We start from the raw sequence: 19,182 nt of genomic DNA, 5'->3' as shown, positions 1-19,182 counted from the left end.
TCCCATAAAGCACTTTTTTTGGGGACATTTTAGATTCGAAATAAAGGGTATCCAAAGGCCAACACAACAGCAGCTTGTTGGCCACTCTGACTGAGTCTGTTCTCATGCCAGCCGCACGCGTGGTAATGAAGCTTTAGCAACCGCCACTATTCAATGTTTCACTTCACACTCACTACAAAGTACAAACATTTCGAGTGTTTGAATCTACATATTCACACACATATTTTTTGAGAAAATAAAGTAGATGTATCATATTATAAAATGTTTTAGAATTTATATCGTTTTATTGGAGATGAAAAAATGAAGAAAATCATGTTTTTCTAGGAGGAAAAGTAGTAAAAGATACCATAATGACTAATGTTGGGTACCCCCAACCCCCAACACATGAAATATAACAAGATATTTACCTTGCATCCAACTTAATTCTCTCTACTTTCATATTGCTTGGTTCATGGAATGAGACGATGAAGAATTAAAATATAATAATAGCATGATAATTTTTTAATTCTAATTATTGTAAAATTTGAGTCAAAATTGTGATGATGTAAGAACGTTAAATTTCATTATTCTAGATATTGATAATTGTCAACTCTCACTCTCTTCGATCGATGAATCTTACTCTTTTGGAGAGAAGTACCCTAATTTGAATAGAAGACGTGGGTTTTTAATAAATTTGAAGGATAAAATTTATTTTTTCATTTAAAAAATTTGTATAAAATTTGACATGTTTTTGAAAAATTAGTTTATACTCATCGCTCATATTATATATGACATAGTACTTGTCTCTCTCCAATTATTTTAACCCAAGATCCAAGCCGTGGCATTTGGCTTTTCTTCTTTTCCCCCACTGCCTTTTTTACAAAAAAAATTATGAAAGCCCACTGCCCTATTTCCCCTGCTCTTCTCTAGTAAACATCAAGAATCTTATCACGTATCATTCCATGTTCTTTTTATTTTCTATCACTTCGTGTACTCAAACACGCATTCAAATTCTTTACTTTCACTCGATTCTCCTTTCCATCCCCATTAAGTGTTAAAAACCTCGCTGAATGCCCGAACCTAGCCAGCACTCGTGCAACAGAGGTTTGTCTTAGAGATAAAATGCAGTCCTTTTCTTCGTCTCTACTCGATGCCATGTACCGCTCCATGGACGAACCGAGACGAAATAGCAACGAGCAACAAGAAGAAAAGGGAAACTTTTTTCACAGGAAAAACAACTTTGCACAAGTTGAGGAAGAAATCGAAAGCCTCAGACGAGCGATCATGATCGAAAAATGGATGCAAAGTCATAGAAGCAGCACCATTTCCACGAGGCATTTGCCATCAAATTCAGGCTCATCAACAGATTCAAGCATTTTCTCATCTTCGGAAACTGACTCCTCGGCTTCAAGATCCACCCCTAAACCATCACTTTTTCCAGTTAAGAAGTCGAAACAAGCTCAAACTCGACTCGTTGACAAGCCTGACGCTACTCCAAAGCGTGAAGGGCGATTCACACAGACAAAATCCAAGGCAATGAAGATATATGGAGACTTGAAGAAGGTGAAAGAGCCTGTTTCACCGGGAGGCAAACTCACAAGTTTCTTGAATTCCATCTTCAGTCCAAGAAACCCGAAGAAAAATTATCAGGACCTGGAAGAATGGAGCTCCATGAGGAAGTCAAGATCCATGAAGGACACAAAAACCACCTCACTGGCCTCAAGTTTAAAAAAAAACCCGTCTTCGAAAAGCAATAAATCCCAAAGATCAGTTAGATTTTGCCCTGTTAGTGTCATTCTTGATGAAAATTGCCAACCCTGCGGGCAGAAGAACGTCTGCGGTTACGAACATTCATTCAGTGTCTCGGTGCCAAGTCATGTTGGTAGCCAGTTTATCAAGAAAAATATCGATAGTTTTCGAGTTTACGAGGGGAAGTATACTAGACAGAAAGACTTTGGAGAGTTCCATGAGTACGATCAGTGTGATTTTGATGATATAAGTTGCGCAAGTTCCGATCTTTTCGAGCTTGAAAACATAGGCAGGGTTGGGATTGAAGCATATGAAGAAGAATTACCAGTTTATGGAACTACTGATATTAAAATGAACCAGGCGATTGCTAGAGCAAATTCACATTTGTGATCATCGATTTAGGCTTCAAGCAATCGTCTAGCTTGCATTGACTATCTCTGTGTGTATCATTTAACAAGTTATTTGCATTCCAATTGTTCTAATTTTAATGTCTACGCAAAATTAATGACATCGTGCAATAACAGTCTTGTTAAATCTTCACCGTCCACACATATTTTGTATATTTTCAATGCTCATATCAATACTATATTATTAAATTTCAAAATCTCGTGCTAATTAACTTTGATGTGTCAAAATGACACCAAAGTTTCTTTACAGTTTTACCTTTTATAATACTTGTTAGCTAATTTTGGTGGTGAGTTTATTAGTAATTTTTATACATCTTTCTATTTTTTTCAATATTTATTTTTTAAAATTATCTCTAATTTATCTAAAATTTTAAATTATCTCCGTAAATCTTATCTAATCATTAATATATGAGTATCATATCCTAATAAAATAATACATATTTTTAGGCAAAAATTTCAAACACAATACACACACACACACATTGTGTAACACGATACACAAAAAATAATAATACTCGAACCCAATATCGCAAGTATAATTATTTGTATTTTTACTCAATGAATATTAATTGGTTTTGAATATGCGAAATTTAACTAAGATTTGGTGATTGCTTTGTAGAGTGTAGTGCACTTATTAGTGTCACGAATTTGTTGAGCAGAAAGGGAGAGAGGTGAAACACGTGATAGAATAAAGAAAGTTAAAACGATGGTGAAAATTACTCGTTCCTTTGGATTCAAGGAAAAAAAATATGATTTTGGTTTGAATATTTGGTGAACAACGAAGACGAGTGGCATATAGCCAGTGGGGAGAACAAAAGTCTTGCAAAAAGCAAGAACTCTATGATGTTGTCTACTAAAAAAAAATTGAAACATCCAAGCAAATTTGTCAAAGCACCACTACCAATTAAGCTACTTGCAATAATAATCCACTTGAATATATAATCCCAAACAAATTATTCTCGAATGAAAATTAATTGGAACTCGCCGAAAGCAACTATTGAAATTTGAAGAATTCTATTTCATGAAATTCTTCCTACAAAGGAGAATCAAAGGAAAAAAAATTAAAACCCTTTTTCACACATCTTTTTGACATAAATTTATAGAAAATAAACCCCAATAATTGCCAAGAAAACTCCACAATCTTCATATATATGTGGGGTAGAGCTAATTAATTCATCGTAAGTTTATTATCGAGGAGACATGATCAAATATATTGGTAGTTGGATTATATGTCTGTCAAATGTCCAACACAACTTGATGAAAACTTTATTAAGTTGTACAAGATATTGGCTTCGAGTCTTGTTTGGTCGATTCAATTTGATATAAGATTATTACGATTTACATAAGGAATTTTATTCATTAATTACTTTATTGATATAATAAATATATCAGGTATAATTGATTCATATGTGAATTCTATAATAATTGAAGTTAAAAACAATAATGTTATTCTTAAATTCAATTTATTTATCTTCGTTTTATAGAATCTTATCGTCTTATTCCACGAGACAAAAGGTGATTTAATTTTGATAATTAGAAAGTGGGAAGAAACTATGTGCCATATGTAAAGAGGTGTTTGTAAGGCTTTTAGGAAAAAAAATAATAATATTTATATTTTTTTTAGAAAAAAAAAAAGTAAAAATAAAAATTTATTGTTTTTCATATATCCGTACATCGTCGGCCCAATGCAATATGGCCCATTGAGAACACCACAAGTCAACAACATGGGGCATGCAAGATACCATGGAGCACATGCAATCCAACTTTTGCACTATCAAATTAAAAAGTTGATTATGATACCATCTTTTGCACCATTTTCAAGCCTACTAAACTCAAACCAAAATATAAATATAAACTTGATGATGAACAAATTCAAAGTTGATCGGATCACTTGTGCAAATTTAAACTTTGTCAAAGGTTGATCGGAGCACTAGCAAACAAAGGGTCGGTTTTTGATGAGATCATATTTGTACATCGACGGCCAACAAAATAATTTAAATTTTACGTATTAGGAAAAGTGTGAGTAACATAAATTTCTTGGAAATTTGGAATATGATTTGAGTGCTTTTCGTGTTTTGCTTTCAAGTAAAAAATAATTATCCATATGAAGATGATAGAACGATATAAAAAAGTAAAGTTTTACTACCCTAATGATACTTAGAGTTAGCTTCAAGCGTGTGTCAAAAAAATACACAGGGGAAAGACAAAGATTTATCCAAAAATAAAGACCAATAATTCCACTTCCACTATCTATGCCAATTTTTTTTTTTTAAAAAAATTACATTCCTAACAGATTTATTTTATTGTCAAAATGCGAAATGTCCCCATATTCGTCTTGAATGGGTTAAGCCCAGATTATTAAGGCCCAATATATGTTTTAAAATCCAAAGAGCTGTGAAATTGCGGGCCCAAATGGATCTATAATTGGACCGATCATCTAAGATATTGCCACGCGTCTTTGAAAGCGAATAGTCAATCTATGACCGTTGGATCGAGAAAAGCACAAAGCTAAGCAACATCTTCTCGTACCGCGTGGATCAATATATGCAAAAATTTGGTTATAACCCCCCATTTTTTGAACGATTATTCATTTTAAAGCTTTCCGTGATTCAAATCGTGATCGGGAGTTCTTTTTCCTGAGTTGACCGATCAATCGATCATACATCGCGATGAGTTTCCTGTTCGGAAAAAGGAAAACTCCCGCAGGTACAATTTTCGCAGTTATTTTCTTTCTGATTTCCGTTGAATTTGTACTTTTTGTGAGGATTGTTGAGATTGGAGTTTATTTAGTTTGCATGAATATCGGTTGCTTTCCGACGATCTTTCTGAATGGACAAAAAATATAAACATGGACTTTTGGAGTCAGCTGAGGTATTTGGCTTTGGCCAAAGTATTTTCGGTTTGATGATCTGTTGGCGGGAATTCAAGGTCTGATTTTGTGGAAATATGATGGTTTTTTTTTTAAAAATTTTTTTGTAAGAGATTCTAATCAATGATATAAAGATAATTAAAGCGGTCGGATGCGTGATCCGAGCTTAGTTAGTTAAGGTGGAGTGCGTGAAATAGAGAGTTATGGTGAAAATATGCACATAAATATTAATTATTCCTTCTTCTAAAACCCTTGTTTGGTATTCCACCTCTAAAATGTCAACACATAGATATATTTGTTTCATTTTAATTTTTTATGCTTCAAAATCTAACCTTTTATATGTGTATTCTTATTGCCTTTAAAGTTTATAAAGGTAAGAATGAGGTATACTTTTAACAATTCTAGACCTGATTTTGGACCAGAAGATTTAGTCTTGGAATCCAAAGATTTTGGTGATCTCTGTTTTAGTTTCCTAGTTGCTTTCTCATCTAAAATCACTGTGGTATTTACAGAGCTTCTGCGGGAAAATAAAAGAATGCTTGATAAATCCATTCGGGAAATTGAGAGGGAGAGGCAGGGGTTACAAACACAAGAGAAGAAACTTATCGCTGAGATAAAGAAGAGCGCGAAGCAGGGGCAGATGGTATGTCACTTGTGCACATTTTATAGGCATCTCCTATGTGCATATTTTCGAGAATATATATTTTGTTTTCAATAAATTTTCATTTCATGAAGATAATGTGCTTAGGCTGGCAATGTATTTCAGTTAAACAAACTCTCTTGCTGACAGGCGACAAGAAGAGTTTAGATGTGGCTAGGTTGAATCCAGAAACTGTGAAAACATTTCAATTTCTTTTATATTCATCTGGACACAGATATTTTGACTTCTTGCTAGAGTCGTCTGATTGTCTTGCTAAAGAACTTCTTTGCCCTGGATGCATGTGGCTGGAGTTTTTGTTTCCTTATAGCACAAGCCAATGCCATTGCTCCTTTTGCATTTTGTGGTGTGGTACTGACTGGCTGTGTGGGACAAATTGCGCAAGGACATAATTTATTTCAATTTTTTACAGGGTGCTGTTAAGGTGATGGCCAAAGATCTTATCAGAACACGACATCAGATTGAAAAGTTTTACAAGTTGAAATCTCAACTTCAAGGGGTGTCCCTCAGAATTCAGGTGTTCGCCATGAAATGATTACTTCGAGATTTCCAGAAATATCTTGCAAATTTATGATTATCTGAGCATGTTTTAGTTTTGTTGAAGTAGGCACTGTCATGAGTGAGTTTTTATTAATTTTCTTCTTTTTTCACCATCGGCCTCGTTATATTTTGTATTTTGTGCCTGAACTTGATCTTAAACATATGAAATGGTAGTTTATTTTGCTGTGTGTATGATAGCCACCATAATTCAGGGCCATTGTTAAGTGGTAAAAAGTGTGGATATGAGGATAAAAACAAGGAATCTGCATGATTTCACTACTGAGTCTGTTTCGGTCCCACATTAACTCCTGCAGTTGCTAGCAAAGAGTTTCCTTGGTATGGTTATTGGCTTGCCTCAAATATGAAATGGGCCTTTTTATCTATATATGAAAACTTTCCATTTAACTTTTCAGGTTTTGGAAAGATTCCTTTACTTTTTAATTAACGACCTCGTTGTATTTGATGTGTATCTTTTAGAATTTATCACGTAGATACTTGGTGCATATCTGTTTTGAGCAATATGTTGATCCAAGTAATTGGATTCGGTGGTTTGGTTTTAGTAGCTGGATTCTGTTAATTTGATTTGTTGTCCATGATTTAGTTTTTATAATTTTCCATCATTGTAATACCTGAATTTACCTTTGACTCAAGTATGCAATGTCTAGTTTCACTGGCAACTGCTTTACATAGCATAGTTTACCTCGACATGCTATCTGATATCATTGATTAATAATTTGTTTCAGACGCTTAAGTCGACACAAGCAATGGGGGAGGCAATGAAAGGCGTTACAAAGGCTATGGGGCAAATGAATAGGCAGATGAATCTGCCATCATTACAGAAGATAATGCAAGAATTCGAACGACAAAATGAAAAAATGGAATTAGTTAGTGAGGTGATGGCCGATGCTATAGACGATGCATTGGAAGGAGATGAGGAGGAAGAAGAAACAGAAGAGCTGGTGAGTCAGGTTCTTGATGAGATTGGCATTGACATTAATTCTGAGGTAAAAATTGTAACACTTTTGATTTCCTTCTTTGAACTTTTAAGTGCGGGAACTCTTGCCTTGCTGATGGACTAATGAGTTCTTCTTTATGCAACAGCTCGTAAACGCACCTTCCTCAGCTGTAGCTGCCCAAAACACGAAGAACAAGGTTCCACAAGCTGAGGCAACAGGAAATGATGATGGTGGAATTGACAGCGACCTGCAGGCCAGGTTGGACAATTTGAGGAAGATGTAATTGACTTGTAAACTAGAATCTTCTTGTGAGACCGGACACATTATTTGGCGTTGTAACATTTGTGAATATCCTTAAGATACGGCCTGAAATTGTTTAATGTATTTGTTTCTTGCGTTACATGATCATTGTGGTTTCTGATCCATGAACGTCAAAATCAGCACACCATCGAACGACAATAATCTTATACAGTGCAAGAATGATTCACTGTTCCGACCACAATGAGGCCATAGTAGAACATAGGAAAATTTGATTTTTGTGCGGAAGATGGAGGGGATGTTAGCTGAGGGCTTGGAGGGTCTTCCGTGGTGGATTCTTTGGAGAAAATACGAAGAAGTTTGATTTCAAGTTTGAGGTTTTTATGTGATGACAGCCAACAGAGAAATGCGTTACATCAGCTTTAATAGAATATTGAAATATATGTAATTGAGACAAAATTATTTAAGACAAAATGGAAAATTATTTGATTAAATTGAATTTTATAGCCCTTTCGAACCTCTCTTATTATTATTCTTATCGTATAAGATACAGAATAAGCCAATAGATTGCTTTGTTACGATGCAGCTATCGCAAATTAATTGTGTTCTACAAGTAAAAGATTTTATATAAAACTTCTGGCAATGACACATTCGGTAAAGTATTATATAAGGAGAAGCGGACTAGTATTATATAAATATGTTCTTAATTTGAATGGACGTTTATGAATTATGTAATGGACGATTATTCATATTGGGTTTGAATTAAATCTATTTCTTTTATGACGACGAAATTTACAACCATTATCTTTTTATACATTGATTAGACTTCGGATTATAGCAGCAGCTTGCAAATCAAGTCAACTAGAGAAACTGTATTGTACATTCTTTGTGTGATAGACTTACTCGAGAAAATGTTTATGAGAAAAATCGAATTTCTGACTATTGGTCAAACGTTCATCTACTCTGTCGAATCGAAATCCTAAGGATGAATTGAACCTACTTTGGTATCAGGGCTTGGCATTTGTTGGGTATTTCAATATTTTGGATATATGTTTGGATCAAAGTTTCTATTTATTCCATGGGTAATTTTGGTTCCTTAAATTCATTGAGCATATCCGATAGTAGATACTTGAGGGAAGTTCAATACTAAGATGAGGATCTTATGGAAAATATTGTGCTATATCGGGAAATCACTGATCATAATTCTGTTCAATGTTTAACACAACAAAGTCGTAACATGCCCAACAGAGACCACGTGTTCAGAGAAAAATGTCGAATTAACTTGAAATTTCAACATTTTCATATGAGATCTGAGATCTCAGAAGACATCATGTAAAAGGGCAAATCAGTATTGAGTCCTTCAAATTTCGATTATTCATCTCAAATTGGTTAAGATTTATAACGAGAATATTATCTAAAAATATAGCACATTTGAAAATATATTCGATAAGCAAATAGAGCTTTCGAAATTGGTATAGATGGGGTAAAGATATAATGAACAAGGGCAAAAACTTGTGTAAGACGATCTCACGGGTCGTATTTTGTGAGACAGATCTTTATTTGGATAATCCATGAAAAAGTATTATTTTTTATGCTAAGACTATTACTTTTTATTGTGAATATGGGTAGGATTGACCCGTCTCACAGATTGTGTTCCGTGACACGGTCACATGAGACCTACTCATGAACAAGACTATGGAAATAAACGTGGGTAAAATTAATTGGTTTCTATTTAATCTTAATTCTCAAGCTGACCCTGGCCAGTTCTATTTCAAAACGAAAATGAGATTTTTTTTTGACCATTTTATATGAAACAGGTGGCAATGGAAAAGATAAGCTTATCCACCAAAACAAGTGGAGAAGCTGCCACGTAGGACAATTTGTGGGATACCCTCAATTTTCCGCCTCTCATTCTGCTGCCTTCTCCACTCTCCACATCCCCCACTATAACCTCCTGCCCAAGAAACATGCATATCAAAACCAAAAACATTTAGCACAAGAGGAAGAAACTTGCCTGAGTAAGAAAAATGGCATCCTCTTCTGCTGTTTCGATGCCGCTTACTCGTGCCAGCCAGAAGAGGCAGCCGGCCAGTGCCGATGCCTTCCTCAAGCCATTGCCTTTGAGGACATCAAAGGCAGTTAAGATGTCGAAGCAAGCAGGAAAGTTCGAAGTCAATGCTTCATTGAAGGAGAAGGCGGTTACCGGATTAACAGCCGCTGCATTGACCGCTTCCATGATTGTTCCAGATGTGGCTGAGGCAGCGGTTTCCCCGTCTCTTAAGAACTTCTTGCTCAGCATTGTGGCTGGTGGTGTTGTGCTCTTCGCCATAGTTGGTGCAGTGGTCGGTGTTTCCAACTTTGATCCTGTCAAGAGAAGCTGAGAAGCACACTGATAGTCTGATACTATATGATATTATACGTTTTCATGTGTTCACATCTGTGTATGAGTGTATCAATCAAAATGTATTCACGTATTACTGTTGCTGAAGAGATCATTTATTGGATTCTGTTTGCTACAACTTTTCCGAAAACAATCCGTGGCATAGATCCATAATACAACTTTGCCATGCAGATGACCAGCAAATGAAGTAAAACGGGTCAAGAAGCTGACTGAATCGGGAAACTTTCTATGAACAAATATAAAAAATGTGTCTAATATCTCCGACCACTTATTATCTTTCGGTACGATGAAATTTTGAAATCATGTCGAACAAGAATCTACTATCTTCTAAATAGTTCACCTTATCTGCCTTGACAAGTGTGATCTTCACCTACTGTTCATCACCATAAATCTCCCCTTTAATCTTTAGCTTAAGAAGAAACTCTGTAAACAGGCAGTTTCGAATAATTTCAAGTAATTTCGGTTCCTCTTCGGTTTCATATTTCACCATGTACAACTCCTTCGCGGAGCAACCTAAAATCTCTTCACCAGCATCTTGAAAAGCCGTCACCCATGTCAGGCCGGTATGATCCTGAACTGAACTTGAACTTGAAGAAGGTATCTATAATCGCACTCTTCAAATTTTTTGTTACACCTATCACATAGCCACAGTGAATTCCCCAATTTTGTCACTTTCTTGTTACACTGTCTATCCCCAATCATTAATGGGCAGGCCGAATAACAGAAAGTATCAGTTTTGATGAAAGATATGGTTGCCTTAACAGTGATCCAGTCAGGCTTGTCTGACCTTCCGAGCCCTTCCTCTTTTATCTGTGTAATGGTCTCGCGTATCTCATATTTTGATCCTCCAGGTACTATTTCCCTAGATATAGAATGAAAAGCTGCATCTTTACCTCCATGATCAAACCAATCTCTTAAGCAACGAGCCTCCCGTAAATCAGGATTTACGAATAGCTGTGTAGCAGATATGGTGCCAATGGACTTCCCACTAAAGTCATTAACTTTTCCAGCTTTGACAGCCAAAATGGGGGACAATCCAGTTTCAACCATTTCTTGCAATTGTTGTCCTTCCCTGTTGCAGAAATCTCCCCATAATGTCAACTCAACACTTCCCTCAGATTGGTCCTTCAAGTTCAGAATTCTTCTTTGAGTTTCCATTCCATTATTTCTCAAGATAGGTACAGACGGGTTGACAGTTACAAGTTACAACACCACCAATGACATCTAATATCAAGTTATTTTCTGCATTTTCAATTTCACAAATTGGCGTAAAAGAGAACTGTTGCTTTGCTATGGAAGCATCTTCATCTGTACAAAGATCCACTGAAGATACATGTCGCTTCCAAGAATATCTCCCACTCATTCTTCAGATGGTTGAAGTTCTTCTGGGCAGGTTTCAAGCTACCTTTTGATATCACATATACTTTTCCAACTTCAATGGCGTGATAGAAACGATCAACTACAGCATTGAAGCATGTCACCCGAATTTCTCCTCCATCAGAATCAAGAAGATCAAATGAGAACACCTTGAAGTAGATGTTATATCAAATGAGAATATTTATATTTATAATAAAAAATAACATGTTTTTTTTGTATAGATAACTCAAATAGATACTATATTAATCATATAACAATGTTAACATTCACGTCCATAAAATTTTTATTGTTGTTGCTTTGAAGTAGCTATATTATTTTATGGGGAGCACATTTTTTTATATTTTTAGATTTTTCATCAGTTATTTATAAGCTTCGTTTTTCTATTATTTTCTTATCTTTCTATTCAAATTTTTTTATCACGGATATTTTTTTAAAATTTTTAATAATATTATACAATTTGAGACAAATAAATAATTACTACACTAAAAATGACATATTCAATTTCAAATCTTTATTTTGATTAATATGCTCAATTTTGATCAAATATAAATATGAATAATAGCTGCATTGAATTCCAAACGATAATCTATATTATTTTATAATAGTTGAGAGACTGATAAAAACTATTTTGATGAATACATCAACTTTCTTTCCCATCTATTATTTTATTTATGATTAATATTAATCATCTCCTTTCATTTGTTGTTTTCATGATTCAAGAATACGATGTTGTAATATTATAAATATTTAATATATTAATCTCATATATTCATGAACACACAACGAGTGTGCTCGATGACTAATCTATACTATCTATATTAAGTATGAAGGCCTTAGAATAACTACCTTTGAGGACACCAAAATATTTAATTCCATTATTACCCTTCTTACCATATTAAAAATCTTTTCAAGTCACTCCATATTTTAAATAGAAAAAAAATCAAAATAAAAATTCCCTTTTAAATCGAACACTTTTCTAAATCGAAAATAATTTCGTGTTAATTATTTAATATTATTTGATCAAATTAAAAATAATAATAGCACATGTAATGAATGTGCATCTATTACTAGTATTTATTATTATTCGAAACCAAATAAAAACACTCAGTCAAACCACAACATAATTTCATTCAGAGGTTTCTCCGGTTCGTCCAAGGGTGAGTAGTAGACGGCGACGGTGAACCGGTCAGCGGAGGCTGCCGCCACGGGCTCATAAGGGGTTCCGGCGAGGCTCTTCTTCAAGGCCTCAAGCTGCGTCGCAATGGCGGGATTGTTCATCACGCCGCCGAATCTCCGGACAACGGCGAATTTGCGCGGCGGCAATTTGGACGGATGAAATTCATTAGAGATCGTCGAGGGCGGGTTGCTCTGATACTGTCGGGGTAGGTATAGATGTACTGTATAGTAATGATCGTTTTGGATATCAACGAGAACTGGAGCTGTCATGTTGAGTTTGGCTCCTTGGCTGTTGTTTCCTAGGAAGTAAGTGTACGCACTGTAGGGGATACACAGAAGAGGTTCATCAGGAAGTAAACTGTACGCAAATAAAACTCAATTTTCATATCTTTCGTTACCATCTGATATCTCTTTTAACACAGAGAATTCAAATCACGTCTGTCATCGGACTCATCCAAACAAATCAAATGAATTTGAAATACATCATTCCAAATTGGCTCGATCCAAAAACATTCTTATAGTAATCTCGGAACCTCAAAAGTCAAATTATTTTTTGTAGTAATATTATACAGCGATATTCATTCAACAAGAAAAGGACATAGAAAAGAAAATACTTGTAAGTTGTAACTTACGTTGCGAAACCCTTTTGAGCAGCATATTCAAAGGTGTAGGAAGTAATATTGGGAGTCGTAATCCAAACAGCATCCTTGTAACTCCTAATCTCAAAACCATTCTTTTCATTGTGAATCACTTTATATTCAGGACATTCTAATTTTCCGCAGGTTGTTGCTCCTTTGTCCTGCCCATTACATTGCGACACAAACATGCAAGAGCCTATAAACAAAAATAGGAGGCGAAAATGAACCATTCTGGAGAACGTCATGGTGAGAAAAATGAACGAATTCGGGATTATGATTGCCCCATTTTGTGATCTCTCGCGACCTGCATCTTGTTGATGAATGGTATTTAAAAGGGCGAAAATCAGTGTAATTAAATTCTCTAAATCCAAAAATGGGTGAATTGAAGGGGTTGATGTTAAAGGTGTGTGTATTCAGTGTTTACAAGGTTTCGTGTACATGTTATTCTTTATTGGCATCACAATAAATGTTCGATTTGCTGTTATATGTAGAATAATTAATTCTTTTTACCTTCTTAATTGGTTGATTTTTATAAAATTTTAGACGGTATGATACTTAAATATTTAAACGTATTTTTAATTGCAGGCAATATAAAGGCATCTCCAACCCAAGCAGCAAAATAACGTTTTATTTTGTTGCTTGGACTTCTCCGATGAAAAAATAGCGCAGCTCCATTTTCCTCTGCGCCACATTTGGCTGAGGAAAGCTCTGCGCCAAATTGGCGCAGAGCATTTAACTTTTTTTTAAAATTTATTTGTTTGTTTTGTTTAATTATAAATATTTATATTGAGACTTATAGATATTATTTATATAATAATATGATATTATTATATTAATTTAATAATTAGATATATTTAAATAGTAGTATAATATTGATTATATTATTTTAATAATTAGATAATATTTATTATGTAATTTTAATAATTAAATATAAAATCATAAAAATTAAAATATTTAATTATATAAATTGCAATAATTTTATAATTAAACATCTAATACACAAATTTATTTTGAATAATATTTAAACATTCAAGTATACATTTAAAATAAAATACGAATTAGAATTCAGACAATTTAAATGCAAATATAATAAAAGATAAACAAACTAAAGCATCAATAATTTGGAAACTCGGATCCGGATCCAGATCCTCTAAAATCACCAAAACATTTTCCAAATGCGCTGCCCTCATGTTGATGACGTTCTGCATCTCTCTTTTGTATAATTCTTGCTCGTTCATTTTGAATAATTTGACGCATTTCTGGATCGCCAATTGTGCTTAGATCCATTTACAAAACTTTATTCTCCTCCTGAATTTTAGCCAATTCTATTTGTTGTTGTCAAATTTCTAGTTTTTTTTGCTCATTTTGCAATGTTAACAGCTTAATATCATAATTTTGTTGCATATCGGTAGATCTCTTTTGCAATACATTGATAAGCTCGTGATGTCCTTCCTTCATCGTAGAAATTAATTCCAAAATATTTTCTTCTCTTTTATTCTTTAATTTGGATTTTTTCACTCCAAGAGGTCGTTGAGATGGAGTTCCATCTGCATTTTTATCACTGCTTAAATTAATTGAAAATGAATTTACTACAGGGGAACTTGATATTGGAGATTCTGGTTCTTGAGTATCCGATTGTGATGAATCCAAATTTGTGACATGTTGTTTGGATACTGGTATCGCTGCACTGTCGTTGGCCGAAAATTTCTCCATATCTTTCATTATAGGCCAAACGATCAAACTTGAATCTTTTAGTAAAATTTTTATCTTGCATCATTAAATCATTTGCCATGTTCAACTGCACAGAAATATGTTACTCGTATGAAAAATAGACTTAGAGTATTCATGTAAATATAATAATAAATACTTACAATATCTTCTTCAGATGTGCCACTCGGCTTCAGCTTTTCAATTATACTAACACATCCACATAACTTTCTAACAGCACGGATGATAACTTGCATGCGACATTGCAATAATCTAATATTGCGTACTTGCATGTCATTCGATTTGCCGGCATTGAAAGCTTCTTCAATCCGACTCCAAAATCGTTTTTTGGATTGGTTTACACCGATGATAGGATTTTGCGAAACGTCAAGATAAACATGACACAAGAGTTTATCTTCTTCGATAGCGTAATTAGTTGTTAGAAAAATGGAGTCCATTGAAATTCTTTGAGCAATGAGATCTTTGTTGTAGATTGTAATGATTATGATTTAATAAACCAACAAGAAGTTTATTTATAGGGGGAATGTGACCTACCAGTCAAAAACGCATCTACCAGTCCAAACACATCTATCAGTCCAAACTCATCTACCAGTCCAAACCCATCTACCAGTCCAAATTTATCTACCATTCCAAATTCATCTACCAGTCAAAACCCATCTACCAGTTAAATCGTATCTACCAGTCAGAACTCATCTACCAGTCCAAACCCATCTACCAGTCAAAAATGTAATCAAAACTCAGCTACCGGTCCAAACTCAGCTATCAGTCCAAACCCATCTAACAGTCAAAACATATCTACCGGTCCAAACTCAGCTACCAGTCCAAACCCATCTACCAGTCAAAACATATGTACCAGTCCAAATTCATCTACCAGTCCAAATTCATCTACCAGTCAAAACTCATCTACTAGTCAAAAACGTATCTACCAATCAAAACTCAGCTACCGGTCCAAACTCAGCTATCAGTCCAAACCCATCTACCAGTCAAAACATATCTACCAGTCAAAACTTATCTACCAGTCAAAATTCATCTAACAGTCAAAATTCATCTACCAGTCAAAACTCATCTACCAGTCAAAACATATCTATCAATCAAAACTCAGCCATCGGTCCAAACTCAGCTACCAATCCAAACCCATCTACCAGTCAAAACATATCTACCAATCAAAACTCAGCTACCGGTCCAAACTCAGCTACAGGTCCAGACTCATCTACCAATCTACAATGCATCTACAAAACATCTATATAATATAACTATAGTTTCATACTTTCATACAGATTTTACCTTCAATCTAAAGTAAAAATGAACTCATATTCTCTATTTGATGCAAACTAATCTAGTTCATCTTCATTGTCAGATAATGAAGATAAAATTAAAAATATATATTATAACTTAAAAATAAAATTATAACTTAAAATTGGATTATTAATATCATATTTTAATATAAAAATATAATTTTGATTTTGAAATAATTAAAATATAAAAATAGCAATTTTTTTTAAAAAATACTTTTTTTAATAATAGTATGAAATAAAATCCATAGCACCAATACCTCTACTGTGGGAGAGCCCACAGTAGAGGATCTTAATCCAAAATATGCACACCATGTCAGTCAACTAGTGGTTGCATGCAATTTCCCCTTCGAAAAACATATGAAAGTGAACCAAACTAGAAAAATCGTTAAAATTTACACATGGATATAAGTACCAAACAAAAGTTGACGTTGATGCAAATTAGTCTAAAAACTCTATGCACACGAGGCAAAGATTGTTGATGCTCTCAAAACAAGCAGGAAAAAAACTGAACTTCAGTTGCTTGGATGGCTCGCTCAGCCTTGCAAATTCTTCTTCATTAGGAGGATGGATTGTGACAAGATCCAGTGTAGGAGTCGTCGGCCCTTGTTTTCGTTTGGGATCCCAGGACTACCCCCTGAACTAAATGCATAAAACGAAGATAAATGCGCGATGATGGCTCTTTCAAAAAAATTAAATATGGTATTCGACGATGTTGGAGTGGTATTTAGGTCACTCTAGACAAGCCTGTGTGAGAAACAAGCCTAACAGCAAAATCAATGAACTCTTTAATCCGCTGCTCTGGAAGAAATCATGCAGCCATCTTTAGTAAAATCTTTCACATGTCCTTTGTACTGAATTTCTGGTAAAGCCAATTTGCAGACACTCTTTTCTGTGCTGTCCAAAATTTAATTCTCAACAAGAAATACAAGTAGCATTTAGAAGAAACAAAGACTACACTTTATAACAAACCGAACAAAAAAACCATAATTTGACAAATAAGCGGGCGGAGTATGCAACATAAAATTCGATATATGAGGCTTAACATATGATCCAAGGCATTTGCAACTTGAAAAATTACACCAATCAGAAACTCAAACTAGATCGCATCATTGATATTTTAAGATGATTAAAATTGAATCCATGACATATTAGACAGAGCCCAAGACGAATGCGTTGTTGTTAGCGCTAATGTTCATAATCGCATTAATTTTTACCAAAAAAAAGGAGAGACAAAAAAAAAAAACAGATGCATATTTGGCCTTTACTACTTTACAAGTTTCCGTTTCCACCTCGAGATAGCGTCTCCGAAATAACCAACTCCAGGAAGAGCCGAAGAGACAATGTGCTTCATTTTCAGAAGTAATCAATTTCTCCAACACTACTATTTTAAGATTTTAAAATGGATCTGAATATAAGATTTGGTACCATATATTTACGTAGATTAGGCGCCATAACTGATCAGTTGTGTACTATTTTCAAGAAAAATGGCGAGATTTGGAACACATACAATCTTCATGACTGAGTAATCAAAGCTGATTATCATATGACTCAGGGACATGGAAACAACTGCCAAGCCATCCGACCTCTCTATTTGAGGGGAAAAAATTCACACCCCTTCTGTGAGGCCCGGGGCCGAAGAGGGCAGGGGGTGATCGCCGGTGCCATCAGTTGCACGGACAATGAGCGGCTCCTGGCAGGCTTCTAGGTGAAGGGAACATGAATGAACCGACCCACACGGGAATGAGAGGGATTCCGAGACTGGGCAATGTAATGGACTGAACAGTTGAAGAGGGCTTAAAAGATTTAATTAGTACTACTCATATCACGAAGGTGCATCTTCTTTTCGGTAGCTCATCATATAAGAACTCCACAGTTAAGCGTGCTTGACTTGGGGCAATTTTGGGATGGGTGACCTCCTGGGAAGTTTCCTAGGGTGCGTGTGAGTGAGGACATAAGCACGCTGGAAAGACTCGTCTTGATACAGTGAGGACAGTCGTCGAATCTGGGGCGTTACAAGTGGTATCAGAGCCGACCTCTCTTAGTACGGTGTGGTTCGGGGACGAACCAAGCGGAAGCTGGTGGGCATGTGAGGCCCGGGGCCGAAGAGGGCAGGGGGTGATCGCCGGTGCCATCAGTTGCACGGACAATGAGCGGCTCCTGGCAGGCTTCTAGGTGAAGGGAACATGAATGAACCGACCCACACGGGAGTGAGAGGGATTCCGAGACTGGGCAATGTAATGGACTGAACAGTTGAAGAGGGCTTAAAAGATTTAATTAGTACTACTCATATCACGAAGGTGCATCTTCTTTTCGGTAGCTCATCATATAAGAACTCCACAGTTAAGCGTGCTTGACTTGGGACAATTTTGGGATGGGTGACCTCCTGGGAAGTTTCCTAGGGTGCGTGTGAGTGAGGACATAAGCACGCTGGAAAGACTCGTCTTGATACAGTGAGGACAGTCGTCAAATCTGGGGCGTTACACCTTCACTGGATATATATCTGAAATTTACACAAATAAATAAGTTAAACAGATAAAACTTCTAAGCATGGAATTGTCATTTGGAAAGTGAAATTTTTCCTGCTGCATGGAAGCTTGTTCCCTTGTGCAGCTTGGATAACACAAATGATCTTAGTGCGATGGTTTTTGATTTTATATCCAAGGTAAAACTGTAGTTTTGCATTGTTATCTTATTAGGACTTTGGGACATTTCTCAAATTCATGAAATATGCTTTTGAGAACCTTTTTTAGCCTTCAGTTATGATTATATATTTGAGTTGTGATCTTCGTCGCGTTGTTTTTAAATATGATATTAAAGGATTTTAATAAACATTTTAAATATGATTATTTTCAAAGTTTTATCTCATGCTACATAAATATATTTTTTGAGAACACATTTTATAATGATATTATAGAGATAAAGTTTAAGAAAAAAATTTCATTTTGAAGTCTCGCATGAAATTATAAACTATTAGATTTAGAATCATGGAGTGTTTATTTAATAATATATATAAATTTGATGTGGAATTTTCAAGACAAGATCCAAAATCAGATTTGTATTTATTTTTAATATAAATATAAATTTGTTGAATCGATCTTATTGTATTTTTTGAAAAAAAATTCAGTTTTAATATATTATTATTTTCCTAAAT

General features: G+C 34.9%; 4 protein-coding genes and 1 pseudogene across 4 annotated transcripts; 3 read left to right on the top strand and 2 right to left on the bottom strand.

Moving 5' to 3' along the window:
- The first annotated feature begins 823 nt into the window (after positions 1-823).
- LOC140828134 (protein BIG GRAIN 1-like A) lies at positions 824-2,273 on the top strand. The gene has a single exon (XM_073191119.1). The coding sequence runs from the start codon at positions 1,102-1,104 to the stop codon at positions 2,116-2,118; it is 1,017 nt and encodes a 338-aa protein (XP_073047220.1). The 5' UTR covers positions 824-1,101; the 3' UTR covers positions 2,119-2,273.
- A 2,407-nt stretch (positions 2,274-4,680) lies between these two features.
- On the top strand, positions 4,681-7,558 carry LOC140825849 (vacuolar protein sorting-associated protein 2 homolog 1). The gene is made up of 5 exons (XM_073187849.1): positions 4,681-4,841; positions 5,517-5,647; positions 6,075-6,179; positions 6,946-7,206; positions 7,304-7,558. The coding sequence occupies exons 1-5, from the start codon at positions 4,805-4,807 to the stop codon at positions 7,439-7,441; spliced, it is 672 nt and encodes a 223-aa protein (XP_073043950.1). The 5' UTR covers positions 4,681-4,804; the 3' UTR covers positions 7,442-7,558.
- A 1,787-nt stretch (positions 7,559-9,345) lies between these two features.
- LOC140825848 (uncharacterized) lies at positions 9,346-9,935 on the top strand. The gene has a single exon (XM_073187848.1). The coding sequence runs from the start codon at positions 9,444-9,446 to the stop codon at positions 9,795-9,797; it is 354 nt and encodes a 117-aa protein (XP_073043949.1). The 5' UTR covers positions 9,346-9,443; the 3' UTR covers positions 9,798-9,935.
- A 143-nt stretch (positions 9,936-10,078) lies between these two features.
- On the bottom strand, positions 10,079-12,070 carry LOC140828696 (replication protein A 70 kDa DNA-binding subunit A-like; annotated as a pseudogene).
- Positions 12,071-12,260: 190 nt separating this feature from the next.
- Positions 12,261-13,253, bottom strand: LOC140828133 (uncharacterized). The gene is made up of 2 exons (XM_073191118.1): positions 13,003-13,253; positions 12,261-12,689 (listed from the first exon to the last, which is right to left on the bottom strand). Exons 1-2 carry the CDS (start codon positions 13,251-13,253, stop codon positions 12,299-12,301), a joined length of 642 nt encoding a protein of 213 aa, XP_073047219.1. The 3' UTR covers positions 12,261-12,298.
- Between the last annotated feature and the right edge of the window lie 5,929 nt (positions 13,254-19,182).

This window comes from Primulina eburnea, chromosome 3 (genome assembly GCF_022965805.1).
Source record: "Primulina eburnea isolate SZY01 chromosome 3, ASM2296580v1, whole genome shotgun sequence".
In the NCBI taxonomy this organism is placed as follows: domain Eukaryota; kingdom Viridiplantae; phylum Streptophyta; class Magnoliopsida; order Lamiales; family Gesneriaceae; genus Primulina; species Primulina eburnea.
This window is presented reverse-complemented; position numbering and strand designations above follow the sequence as displayed.